The 13,272-nt window shown below is 35.1% G+C and overlaps 1 protein-coding gene across 1 annotated transcript; it reads left to right on the top strand.

The window, feature by feature from the left end:
* The first annotated feature begins 643 nt into the window (after positions 1-643).
* On the top strand, positions 644-10,317 carry LOC141647958 (glucomannan 4-beta-mannosyltransferase 2-like). Its single transcript, XM_074456343.1, has 9 exons — positions 644-1,502; positions 3,441-3,539; positions 4,199-4,451; positions 7,360-7,470; positions 7,805-7,941; positions 8,148-8,261; positions 8,364-8,563; positions 8,775-8,996; positions 9,766-10,317. Exons 1-9 carry the CDS (start codon positions 1,179-1,181, stop codon positions 9,917-9,919), a joined length of 1,614 nt encoding a protein of 537 aa, XP_074312444.1. The 5' UTR covers positions 644-1,178; the 3' UTR covers positions 9,920-10,317.
* Positions 10,318-13,272: the final 2,955 nt, after the last annotated feature.

Raw genomic sequence — 13,272 nt, 5'->3', positions numbered from 1 at the left:
AATTCTACCTTGATTTATTTACTTTTAATAGTTTCCAAAATATAACATATACTTATATTATATTTGTGTATGTTAAATAATTAGCATCTTTATACTAATTAATATCATAAGTGGGGGCATGTTTATTTTAAGGAAAATCACGTCTTCTCTAAATTTATACTTCAACCAAAATTATATAATATTTACATTGAAGTTCCTTGGTCAGGTTTATCACATAGCCTTATCGATTAAAACTATATAGCATAATTAATTTTTATAGATTTATTTACTTACATTGAAAACGTTTGATTTCTGGATTATATATATAGTATTGATTGATAAGGAATTATTAATATTCTTTTCGTCTCGATCAATAGTTATCTATTGTTTTAGGGACAGAGAGAAGGGAAAATAAAATGGATGATTTTGGACCATAAAAAATTCATAACCGACTTGCACATACCTAAAATGAAAATAGATAACTACGAAGTATTTACTAATACACCTAAAATGAAAATAGATTATTTCTCACCGGTACAAAGAGGGTAACTTTCTTGGAGTTAATTGCTTTCATTACCAACTTAACTAAATTGGAAAATTGTCAACAAATCAGAAAGAAATCAATAGTTCCTATAAAATGAATATCATGACAATCTACATCCTCACCTCAACTACACCACCATTTAGAAAACCACATCATTTTAAGGACTAAATCATGTATGGGAGAGGAATGTGGAAAGGGTAACATATTACATATATGGTGGTAATAAGATAGGAGTAGTAATTGGAAAGTCATGGAATAATGGTCTTAAATGACTATAAAAGCCCTCTCTTCTAACCATTCTCTCTTCGCATCATCACTTCCTCTCTTACCCTCATTTTCCCAACAATCACCCTTCTCTCTCTACCTCTCTTTCTCTCTCTAACCTTGTGTCACACATTTCACAAAACTTTGCTCAAGTCTTGTTTGACACAAATTGAGAGAGAAGAGATAAACAAAACAAAACAAAAAATCAACAAAAATTAGAGAGAGAAGTGAAATAATCAAATCAATCAAATTCTTAATTAAGTTTTGTGGTCATTAATTAGAAAATAATTAGCAACAAAACAACGCCATTAAATTTCCCACATTACCCACATTGTCAACTCTGTTAAAAACTCATTTGGTTTGATTTTTACCCTGTTTACAAGGGGTAAAAATGGCAGAAATATTTCAAGATCAATTGTTACAAGCAAGAGGGGAAGTAACAGGGAACTTAGGATTAATATGGGAATTAATAAAAACACCAGTAGTAGTGCCATTGCTAAGATTTGGTGTGTATGTATCATTAGCAATGTCATTAATGTTGTTTATGGAAAGGCTTTATATGGGCGTGGTTATCATTTTGGTTAAGTTGTTTTGGAAGAAGCCTAAGCAAAGGTATAGGTGGGAAGAATTACCCGATTCCGAGGATCTCGAAACGGGCGGGTCCAATATTTTCCCTCATGTTCTTATACAGATTCCTATGTTTAATGAACGAGAGGTACATTTTTCCTTTCACAAAATATCGTATAATCGCTTTGCATTTTTCAAAAGAATTCGATAACTAGAAGTAGTCGAATGACTTGTGTAAAACGGTTTTACTTGAGACTCGCTATGTTTTTTCCGTTTATATATTGTCCGTCTTTAGTTCTTAATTATGTGCAAAATTGTGGATGAAATTTGCATTCTCGGGCGGATCCGTGTGACAATACAAAATTGTGGACATTTTGGTAAAAAAATTGTTCATAATTTTTGTACATTTGACTAAATTTTGGGTGAGGCATGGGAAATAGATCGTTTGGGTCAGGGCTCAGGTGTTACAAATACGTAACACTAGTTCTCATTTCTGACAATTTACCTATAAATGGGTCATATATGACGGGTCATATATGACCCGTCTAAAGTCTTCAGACGAAAATAGCTGTCTGATGTGAGACCTTCTGAATACGTAATTGGTGCAATCAACCAACGAGAATTTAGAAATTTCAGCTTTTTTTTTGTTCTAAAACAATTACTCCCTTCCCTTCGCATACAAGTGTTTGCCCCATTTCTCTAATATATGTGAGGAGTATTTTATTGAAATGTGGCAAATATAGGTGTGTGAACGGGTATAAATCTATAGGGATTTTGATTATGATGGTAGACTCAGTCGCGTCCGGTGGTATTATAGCACTTTTGGTTATATCGTCTATTTCATTAGATTATTTACACTCGACTTTTGACACAAAAAAAGTAAACATTGGAAGAAAAATTGAAAGAAAATTAATGGGAATAAATGGAGTAATTAAGTGAGGGGAGAAATGGTAGTCCGTATTAGGTGACAATGTGCAATGATACCATGGGAAATTTTATTTGATTGGAGTTACAATTTGACATGTCAAAGTTGGTGGGGGCCTTTTTCTTTTGGTGAAAATTATGTCAAAAGTTGATCTTAATTTGCAATTTGCTACGTATGTTTCTTGGTACTACTTACCGATAATAATCAATTTAAGTTTTAAGACTTGGTCCGGCAAAACAGAATGAAAAATCAATAGGTTTGTCTTTCACGTCTCAATTACATAAAATAAAACCGTCAATGAGATAATGACATCAATTTTCTTAATGGAATATCGGTTTTTGGTATCATCATCTCTAATTTTCATATAATTATATATTCTATTGTCTTCAATGAGATTTTATCAACATAACACAAATTCTCAAATAAGAGGTAGTCGCTATAACTGAATTGTCATGTGTCTTACAACAATTTTACATAGGATCTTGTGTCCACTTAAAAAAGGAGGCTCTGTTTTATTTTTCTCAAGGTGCATTTTTGGAGTAGTAGTTTTATTTGTAAATGTGTCAAAGTTCACTCTTGTTATAGTGCCGTCTTAAACTAGACTAGCTGTTATTTTTTTCTCTAAGGTACATTTTTATGGTAGTTTTATTTGTCAAAAGTTCACCTTATTTGTAAATGTCTAAGTCCATACTATCATTATAAAAAAAACCACTAAAATAAATGGTTTTGCCTTCTTTTGACGCTTGAATACAAGAAAACAAAAAAATAGATAGATTGCTCTCACATGACGTCTCATCCATATGGTCATATTACAATTTTGTAAAGGTGTATGTATTTTTCTGCTACTTATTCATTAGATTCGGTTTTCTTTCAACACTTGGTTGATTTGTTTTTGAGACTTGTGTAACAAACAAGAAATATAGCATCCAGCTTTTCTTTTCACTGTCCTCTTGCCATTTTTTTTTATTAATGAAAGAAACTTGTCCGACTTAAGATCAACCTATTTCATCCTTGTGTTCTCGAATCAGCTTAGAATTGTCGGTAGCATCGCAAATTAATATAAATGTTGTTTTTTTAATGATATATAAGTATTTTATATGAAATGTGGGTGAAAACTTGTACTATAAAAGTGTAATTAATTATGGTGGGTGTTTGGAATAGGTGTACAAAATATCAATTGGTGCTGCTTGCAACCTAGCATGGCCCGTGGATCGTATGGTGATTCAAGTGCTAGATGACTCAACCGACAAAGTCGTCAAGGTAAAACATTTAGTCCAATTACCAATTATTTCGACGCATTCAAAACAAGTCCTTGTTGACAATATTGGACACACTTTATACACATTTCTTTCTACCCCTCTATTCACTTCTTTTTCCTATAGCCGGCTTTAATATATACCGAGTACAGTTTAATCAAACATATGAAAATGAAATAAATAGAAGACATTCATTTATCCAACCTTGAATGTGTCACAAATATGTTAACGGGCCACATCAGCCACTGAAACAATAGTTTCTGTGGCCTTTTGTAAAGTGATATATAAATGGGAACTATGGTTGGAAGCTACTAGGTGATGCCGAATCTCGATACCACCTTTTATATGTGCTCTTATGTAGATCCATTATGTTAATGGACCGATCCTACATGAGAGAATGATACTTAAGTTGTACTATCTGATAGCGCTAGCTCATTTTCCACTATGGAAAATTGAGTAAATGCTCTCTTAGTCCTCTTCACATTTTTTACTAAAATTAGCAATAAAGCCTACATTGCTGCTAAACTAAGAATATAGAGGGTATCAATGTATCATATCATACATTAAATTGCAATCCCCTATTAGTCAAATCATTTTGTCACTAGTCATTTGTAATGATATTTAGTACATTATTGATAAGAAGTGGCATACTGTATTTTGCAGGACATGGTAGAATTAGAATGCCAAAGATGGGCTAGTAAAGGCATTAACATAGTGTACCAAATTAGAGAAACCAGGGGTGGTTACAAAGCTGGTGCACTTAAGGAAGGATTAAAAAGAGATTACGTTCAGCATTGTGAATATGTTGTCATTTTCGATGCTGACTTTCGACCGGAGACCGATTATCTCCGCCGAGCCATCCCATATCTCATGTACAACCCTGAAATTGCCCTTGTCCAAGGCCGATGGAGATTCGGTAAGTACATCCACAACCTTCATCCATTTTTTCTTAATTATTTTGTACTTGGCATCAAAACATAGGAAAGACGGTCTGCCAAAAACTTAATTTTGACACCGACTAGCTAATTTATGTCACCAAAATTTAATCAGAACTCTCCATAAGACAGTCTTAATCTATGATCATTGGTCCTTGTCGAATTTTGACACCGACTAGCAACAATTTATGTCACCAAAATTTAATCAGAACTTTTCATGAGACGGTCTTAATCTGTGATCATTGGTCCTTGTCAAGTTCATGAGCAATGAACATTACCTTTGTTCACTAAAATGTGCAAGTGTCGGTGGACTATTAAAAACTCTCACAACCTTTTTTTCCCCCACTGAGTCAGTGTTACCCTTTTCTTTGTTGAACCTTTATTAATTATTTTTTGGCAGCTAACCTTTATTAATTGTTTATGGTAAATGTTGTAAATTTCCTGAAATTGAGTAAATTGGGATGGTAATTTTAAAGAGTGTTGGATAGGGAACAAAAAGGGAAAAAAGTTGGTATAATTAGTTGCAATCACACGTAATTATTAATATTAGATGCCCCCATAATTAATTTACGCACCCATCAATCACGGGTTCTTTCTTTTACAAAACGGGTTAGGTGATGTCACTTTTCTTTTGTCTTATAGGAGATAGATCATGCCACATCTCCCTTTCTAGATTCACCATTGTCTTCTACTCCCTCACTTCTACTTCCCACTATACAACAATCTCATCATCTTAAAAATACTAATAACATTGCAAATTCTTGTTTTAGACGGGTCACTTCTGTCTCAAAATAGGTTTCGAGATCATTTTATGGTCAAATGTGACCGTATTAATCCAGCTAGTGTTACGAAAAGTAGTCATATTTAACTATAAAATGGTCTCAAAACCTCGTTGAACCAAGACCAAGCACTGAATGTCGTGATCAAATTCTAAACAAATTACCATAGTAAAATATTTAGGCTAAAAGAGTTGCAATGAATTTAAACGACTTTAAAAAGTAATGTGTATCATCTGTTTATCTTTGACTAAAATCGGTTGAACTGAATTGGAAAGTGAGTGAAGTACTAAGAATCTAAGCACTTTCCCAAAGAGCCTAGCTGTAATATGCTCGATCCCTTGCTTCTCCAATGCCTGGATTTAAGCTACCACAACAAAAAAAAGGACAGTATTATGATAATTGCAGCTTTTGATGCATGCTTTAATTGGCTTTGATTAAAAGGTAATTAAAGTGTTCCATTTCGTTGTCCTCACTCCAACCCCTAACAATTATTGAATCTAATCACACTATAATGCAGCACAAATCCCTTCTTAAGCATCCACATTGTAATTGTAAGTTGAGCCAAAATAAGTTCAAAACGGTTCTACTCCAGACGGAGTATATTATTAACCTTCTCGTCTACCTTCCTCCCGTGGACTACATAAGAATGTGTCATATGTGGTTAGAAAAGAGACAAGTCATGTGGACTTAAGTATTGGGGCAGATGGGTAACCCCACAAGGCACATGGTAATATACCGTAAAAAAGGGCCTTATTTGATGAGAATTTAGTTGCACACTGACAACATCTCTAATCTTGGTAGTAAAAACCAGCCAAATTAAGGTGGACCTCCCCCTGCCTCCGCCGACACTTTCCTGCCCTTGTGTTGTTATTGCATTTAGTGTCCTACTCCTTTCTAACCATTTTATTAATACTACTACTATTTCGTTAATTATTGCCTCTCATTATCTTAATTCGTCCTTCTAAATAATGTCGCCATCAAATCTATACAATAACTTTATTTCTTCACAAATCAATTCTTACTTCAGTTCATTTCGATTCAGTTCATTTCGATTCAGTTCAGTTCAACTCCAGACGTCAATAACTTAATGGGTTCTTTGTTTTATTCTGTCATATTCCAAAACTGAGCAATAACGAATAATATGCGTATCATAATTAGAATTTGAAACAAAAGAGTGAAAGACGGATATAATTGTGTGTTTCTGTTTAGTTGTTGGTATGTCATATTCATAACCGATTTAAATGAGATCTAGAGGTAGAGTTTTAAGATCCATTGCAGTGTATGATAAGGGCAAGTACAAAGACATTGCACATTCTTTGTGCCCATGTTAGACAAATAAAAATTACCACCATTTTTTAATTCCTTTGTTTTTTACATAAAAATCGAAACAAATATAAATACGAAGTACTCGGTATATTGGTATTGAATTATTTGGACCTTACGTGAAGAGATATGGGCATATGGACTGAATTACAACTTACATGCACCGCACATCGATGTGTATCAGTTATCAAATATTAATGCATCTCGACGTGAGCTCAGTTATTTGGTGTCGTTTTCTTGGTTTTTTTATTTTTTAATTATAGTGTATGTGTTTAATAATTGATACCCCACTTATTTTGACCAGGCATTAATTGGACAAATTAAGTCCAACCTCAGGAACATATGCAGATATCTTCATAGACCAATAGTTTATGTACATATCCTACAACGATAGATTGATAGTTGATGGACATGTTTCAATTTATTCACCATGTCAATTTCGAGTTACATTTATGTTACCAAGGATCCAATAGTACAATATCATGACTATTCAAATGATGGATTAATTTACTTAAAAATCCGTTTTACAAACTTCAGAGAGGTCTTACACAAGAATTTGTATAATAGGACTCGGACATTTTGCCCAAGGGTCATACACATAATCAAAGTTGGGCATTTGCCTTGAAATCTGACTAAGAGTCTGGCTCGACTAAATTCATTCTCGTAAAGAAGTGAAAATTTGCTAGTCTGAATTCATTAGTCTATGCATTTTCTTTTATTGGAACATGGTGCTTTAGATTTTAATTCGCGTGACTAAGGAGTAATAATCGGTTAAATGTATGTGCAGTGAATGCGGATGAGTGTTTGATGACAAGGATGCAAGAGATGTCCCTTGATTACCATTTTACCGTGGAGCAAGAAGTGGGTTCTGCTACTCATGCCTTCTTTGGCTTTAACGGTAAATTTCTTTCATCTTTCTTTTTTATGACAGACTCGTCTGCAAATGTTGGTCATAATGCATCGACTTTGTGATATCATTTCTTGTTTTTTTTTTTTTTCTTCTCTTGGCCTAAAATAAGGTGTGAAAAATGTCATCGAGATAGGTGAAGAGGAATAACGCTAAAATTGTTTTTTGATTTATGTTTTAGACCTATTTTAGGAGTTGAAAAATTATAATGTGAATACTACAGAATGTAGTTACTCTTTTTGTTTTGAATGTGTTGTTAATTACTGCATTTTTCACTTGTATTTTGTGACTGGTTGTTTATAAATATTATGGATGAAATATGTAGGGACTGCGGGTGTGTGGAGGATAGCTGCCATTAACGAGGCAGGAGGATGGAATGATAGAACTACTGTGGAAGACATGGATCTTGCTGTTCGTGCTAGTCTCCGAGGCTGGAAGTTTCTTTATCTTGGTGATCTTCAGGTATATTTAAATCCGTAGTTGACATTATTCCCTATCGCCACCACTTGCTCCAAGTTCATGCTCTCATAGAAGGGACAATTTTTCATGTTTTTGACTCAAAATGAGACTCCTTTTCTACAACCTGCTTACAGCTTACCTGCTAGCAATCCGAATGTTAGACAAAACAAGAACAAAGGACCTTAATATGATTTCGGGATTGATTTCAGGTGAAAAGTGAACTCCCAAGTACATTCAAGGCTTTCCGTTTTCAGCAGCATAGATGGTCTTGTGGCCCTGCCAATCTCTTCAGGAAAATGTCAATGGAGATCATCAGGAATAAGGTCAGTTTGGAATCTGTCATCAGAAATCTTCAAAACAACATTACATTTTTTTTGGGACACATTTACTTAATACTTTTTTTTCCTGAATAATTCCTAATGCAGAAAGTCAAATTCTGGAAGAAAGTATATGTGATTTACAGCTTCTTCCTCGTCCGAAAAATCACTGCCCATATGGTGACCTTTTTGTTCTATTGTTTGGTTCTTCCATTGACTGTACTTGTCCCTGAAGTCCAAGTCCCTATCTGGGGTGCTGTCTATATTCCTTCCATCATCACCATCTTAAACTCTGTCGGAACTCCAAGGTAAATCTAAATGCAAAATTATGCTTTTTTTCTCTTTTATAAACTGATATGTTTCTAGCTTATGTCCGCTTAGCCAGTTGGTAACGTCATTGAGTGTTGATACTGATGAGATGGATCCAAAACCCGTCCATATGTTGGTCACTCTACAAAAAGACCATGTGTTACTATATGTCGTCCATCTGATCATTCGTTACCTGTAAATGTATACCAGGTCAATTCATCTGCTCTTTTACTGGGTTTTGTTTGAGAATGTGATGTCTTTGCACCGGACTAAGGCGACACTGATTGGTCTCTTTGAAGCCGGAAGAGTAAATGAGTGGGTTGTCACTGAGAAACTCGGAGATTCTCAGAAAAACAAGGGAGCAAAAGAAAATAAGACTACCAGTAATCTTAAAGCTGCGTTCATGAAGGCAAGGGCCAAAGTTTTCGACAGGTAAATGATTTTTGATGTCGATGGTTCTGTTATTTTCCTAATGTTGGTTTCTACACCTATATATATATATGAGTTGTACCCAGCTATATCGACCCTACCAGAATTGAGTAGACATGAAACAGATCTGAACTCAAGTAGACCCAAAACTGATTTGACCCGACCCTATACTTATTTGATCCACAACTGCCCCAACTGACAAATTTGAAACAATGATCTTAATTAGTCACGACCCAAGACAACCTGACTCGTAATGACTGACCTAAAACTGCCTAAACTCTGACCTGTACTCAAACTGACCCGCAACTGCTTATATGAATTTGCACCTGTCCCAAGTGAACCGAGTGTCGGGTCTCATACTACACACCTTCCAGTGATCAGCCAAACTTGTCATTTGTACACTTCCTTTCTGAGCATAAATTTTAGTCATAAGCATATAATCTCATGAAAGTGATATTGGGGCTGCTATTAGTCTGATCCCGAGTTAATTTATTGAACATTTCAATTCTGACTTATCATTCCTGTTCTTTCTAGCTACTTAGCTTGATCTTTGTATGGCTAAATGTAGTGTATAAGTGCAAACTGACTGTTCTATCAGCCTCGTGACAACATTAAGCGGACAGATTCCGTTCAGCCCTATGTGCTACGGATTAATTTATAGCAATGGGCACTAATATATTTATGAAGCTATGATTTATACACAAAAATTTCCTTGCTTGCAATTTGCAAATAATTTGGTGGCTAAACACTTTCTGTACTCAAAACACGACAGAATGAACTTCTTGGAGCTCGCGGTAGGAGTATTCCTCTTCTCTAGTGGATGCTACGATTATTACCATGGGAAATGGAGCTTCTGGGTTTACTTCTTCCTCCAGAGCATCACCTTCTTCATTGTCGGGTTTGGCTATGTTGGTACCATTATATGATCGGGATCCCTCTAGAAAGCGAGATTACATCATCTCGTTGCACAATAAATACAGTCTCTTCTCGTTAGGCCTCGGATATTCAAAATGTGCATAAACGGGGTTGATTTCGTTCACCATTTTTGAACCAGCAAGAGATACACATAGACCATACTCAGGTGAAATTGTAAACTTGTACTGAAGACGAACGATGAAAGTATGTGTCTTTTCTAGAAAATTGACTGGCTTTCAGGGATCATAAGTATTTTATTAATTTGTTACAGTTTGTTAGTTTGGTTGGAACTGTTATAGTTGAGGTTACATTGTCATAAACTATAAATTTGTGATAGTATAGTATTGTTTTAGATTTCAAAATGTACTCAGAAGTTGCAACATCAAAGAACTTCATTGTTGTCTATTGATCAGAGTCATTTTCCCTGCAAATTGTGCAGATAAATGGGATATATATTATATTATATATCCATTATTCTTAATTCCCAGACAAACCCTTGAGCAGCTTAAACAAGACAGTGTTATTATCTTTTTCTTTACGGTAAATTGATGATTACATTCATATATAATCAACGTTTTGTGTCAGAGTATAAAATCGATCTTGAGACTCGAACCATCAGCTTACGTTTTTTGTTGAGATGGTTTCTTAACATTTTGAAACTTATTTCCTTGAATAATTTTTTGAAAAACTTAATAAATATGATCTTGTTAGGGAAAATTAGCGCTCACATTAGAGGAAAAATGCAAGAACACGATTTTTAAAGAGTTTTGACCATAGTTGGTTAGATTAGTAATTTAACATGTGTAGTTAATTATTCTAAATTATTATTATGGTGTGCGGCCGTTAACATAAAAAATGTTGATGAGAGATTTCAAACCTATGATCTCTTGGTTCTCTTACACTTATTATTACCATTGTGACATGTTTATCTTTTTTGTCAAGTTTGTATTTCTTTTGTTCTATGTACATTAAAATTTGAGTTAAATAATATTTATCTATAATAACTAATTAAATGTACTTTTAGTTTATATTTAATATACTTTCTGTATAAATCAATGTATCTACACAAATACTATCTTACAACCAGTTGTATATTAGCATTGTACAACCGCCTCAAAGTTGTTGAGTTCTTTATACAAAGTTGTCGAGCTATTTTATAAGTTATTGAGCTAATTTAAAAAGTTATTGAGTTTAATAATTATTCCTCTTAAGCTCAATAACTTTGTATTGTAACTCGACAATTTTGTTAGTAAAGCTCGACAACTTTATAACAAAACTCGACAACATTAAAAAGGTTGTACATAAACTACATACAACCAGTTGTATAATCTACTAATTGATGTATCTATTAAGTTAGTTTAACGGGTAAGCACAAATAGGATTATACATCCAGTTGTACCATAAGCATGGTACAACCAAGGTATAAGAATTCGAGCTTATATGTATTCTTTCTGAGCTAATTTAAAGTTCATGTTTTTTAATGTGTAAATAGAAGAGTTTAATACTTTCTAATAAAGCTCATATTCTTTAACATAAAGCTCGGATACTTTATCAGAAAGCTCAGATTCTACACCGTACAACATATATAACTGATTGACTCTCATAACTTTGTACAATTGTGAAATTAACCCCCATAACTTTCAATTGCAGTGATTAGGCCCCATAACTTACATAATAAGTGAAATTAAATCTTTTTATCAAAATCTCACGAGAAATTCAATTTATCATATCACAAAAGTAATGGTTATGTTTTTGTGAAAAATACAAAATAAAAGGTTAAAATAATTAATAAAAAATCATAAATTAGATAAAAAAAATTAAAATATTTTACGAAAATCAAACAATTTATTATTGTTATATAAAGTACAGATTTTTCAACTTTTTTTTTCCAATTTTCGTAAAAAAAATTCAATTGCGAAATATTTTGTTAGGTAGTTGTGTTAAAATCAGAGGTCGAAAAAAAGATTTTCATTACTGTTCCGGGTGTAATTCCAGAGCAAGTATTGTTACCACCCGTGGCTTGTAGAATAATGTCTTGAGTTGAATCCTTCTTGTCTTTATCGTTCCTCTCGGCCTCTCCTGCAACAATGAACGAACTGAGGGCTTGGCTTTGTGCCAAGCGTACTCACTCCGACGCTCAAGTCAGTAAACTTATGGGATAAGTTGTTGTTACTTGGCTAAATGTATATTGTAGAGAGATAAGGAAGGTAATAACAGATGAATAGTGATTCTTAGGTTAAATTGTGGATCTTTTCCTCAATGAAGGTTGAGGAGTATTTATAGACTTTCACCTTTTGTCACGTAGTGGCCAAGTGGCCAAGTGGCTAGCAGGTGGAAAGATCGATCTACCCCTCGGCCGAGGGACCTATGGCAGGCCGGCGGGCCCCGTTGACTCACCGCCGAGGGGTCTTGGATATGAGTACGCGGGTATGTGCCCCTACCGGTAGGTTGCCATGCCGAGACCAGTGACAGTAGATGGGTCGATCGGCTAGGCCGTCTAAGTCGTTGACTTGTTTGTGGATATCTTTGACCTTGCTCAATATGTTGACTTGGTCGTGATGGTGAAATATGCCCCATCAATTTGCCCCAGCGTAGTCTATGACGTGGTATGGGCTCCGGCGTATGTCCGAGCGTATATTCTCGTGTAAGTAATCTGTGAAAGAATTTCTCGACGGCTTCTTCACTCGACGGCTTCTTCTACCTTGGCCTGGCCTTTCTTAGGCCGTACCATATCCCCTCTCCACATGGATGCGTAAAGGGCATCCGATGTGGAAAAAAGAAAGTGACGCTGGCCGAGACCAGGGTTGAGAGTGCTTGGTTGTTTTTTATTGCCCCGGCCGGCGCTACTTAGCTTGGTTGATCATGTGGCCGGCGGAGAACAGATGCTTGGGAATTTGTTGAGAAAGGTGAATAGGCGGAGAGATATGAATGGGCGTGTTGAAGACGCTTGATCACTGTTGCATTGATTGACGTTCAACTGTTGCAACGATTGACATCCCGTGGTTGCATGTCCGACACGTGTCTGCACGCTGATTGGTTGACGCTTCATGGGCTGTTCGCTGATTGGTCCTTCTTTATGGGCTTTTCCCTATAAATAGGGCAGTTATTCCGTGAAATTGGCCACCAATTTCATTCTCCAAAATTTTCTTCTCTCTAAACTTTCAAGGGCTTCTTTGTCTTCTAATTTTCAGAGTTGTTACTCCGGCGAGTGTTTTTCTTCAAGGTAAACAAACAAATTTCTTCACTTTTTATTGTTAGTTATTGCTATTATGTCTTCTCTTGACGCCGGGACTAGTACTTCTGCGCCGGGGGGTTCCCCGTCGCGTCTTGATGGGGAGGAGAAACTAGACGCCCTCCCGATAAG

The sequence above is a fragment of the Silene latifolia genome, chromosome 3 (assembly GCF_048544455.1).
Source record: "Silene latifolia isolate original U9 population chromosome 3, ASM4854445v1, whole genome shotgun sequence".
In the NCBI taxonomy this organism is placed as follows: domain Eukaryota; kingdom Viridiplantae; phylum Streptophyta; class Magnoliopsida; order Caryophyllales; family Caryophyllaceae; genus Silene; species Silene latifolia.
This window is presented reverse-complemented; position numbering and strand designations above follow the sequence as displayed.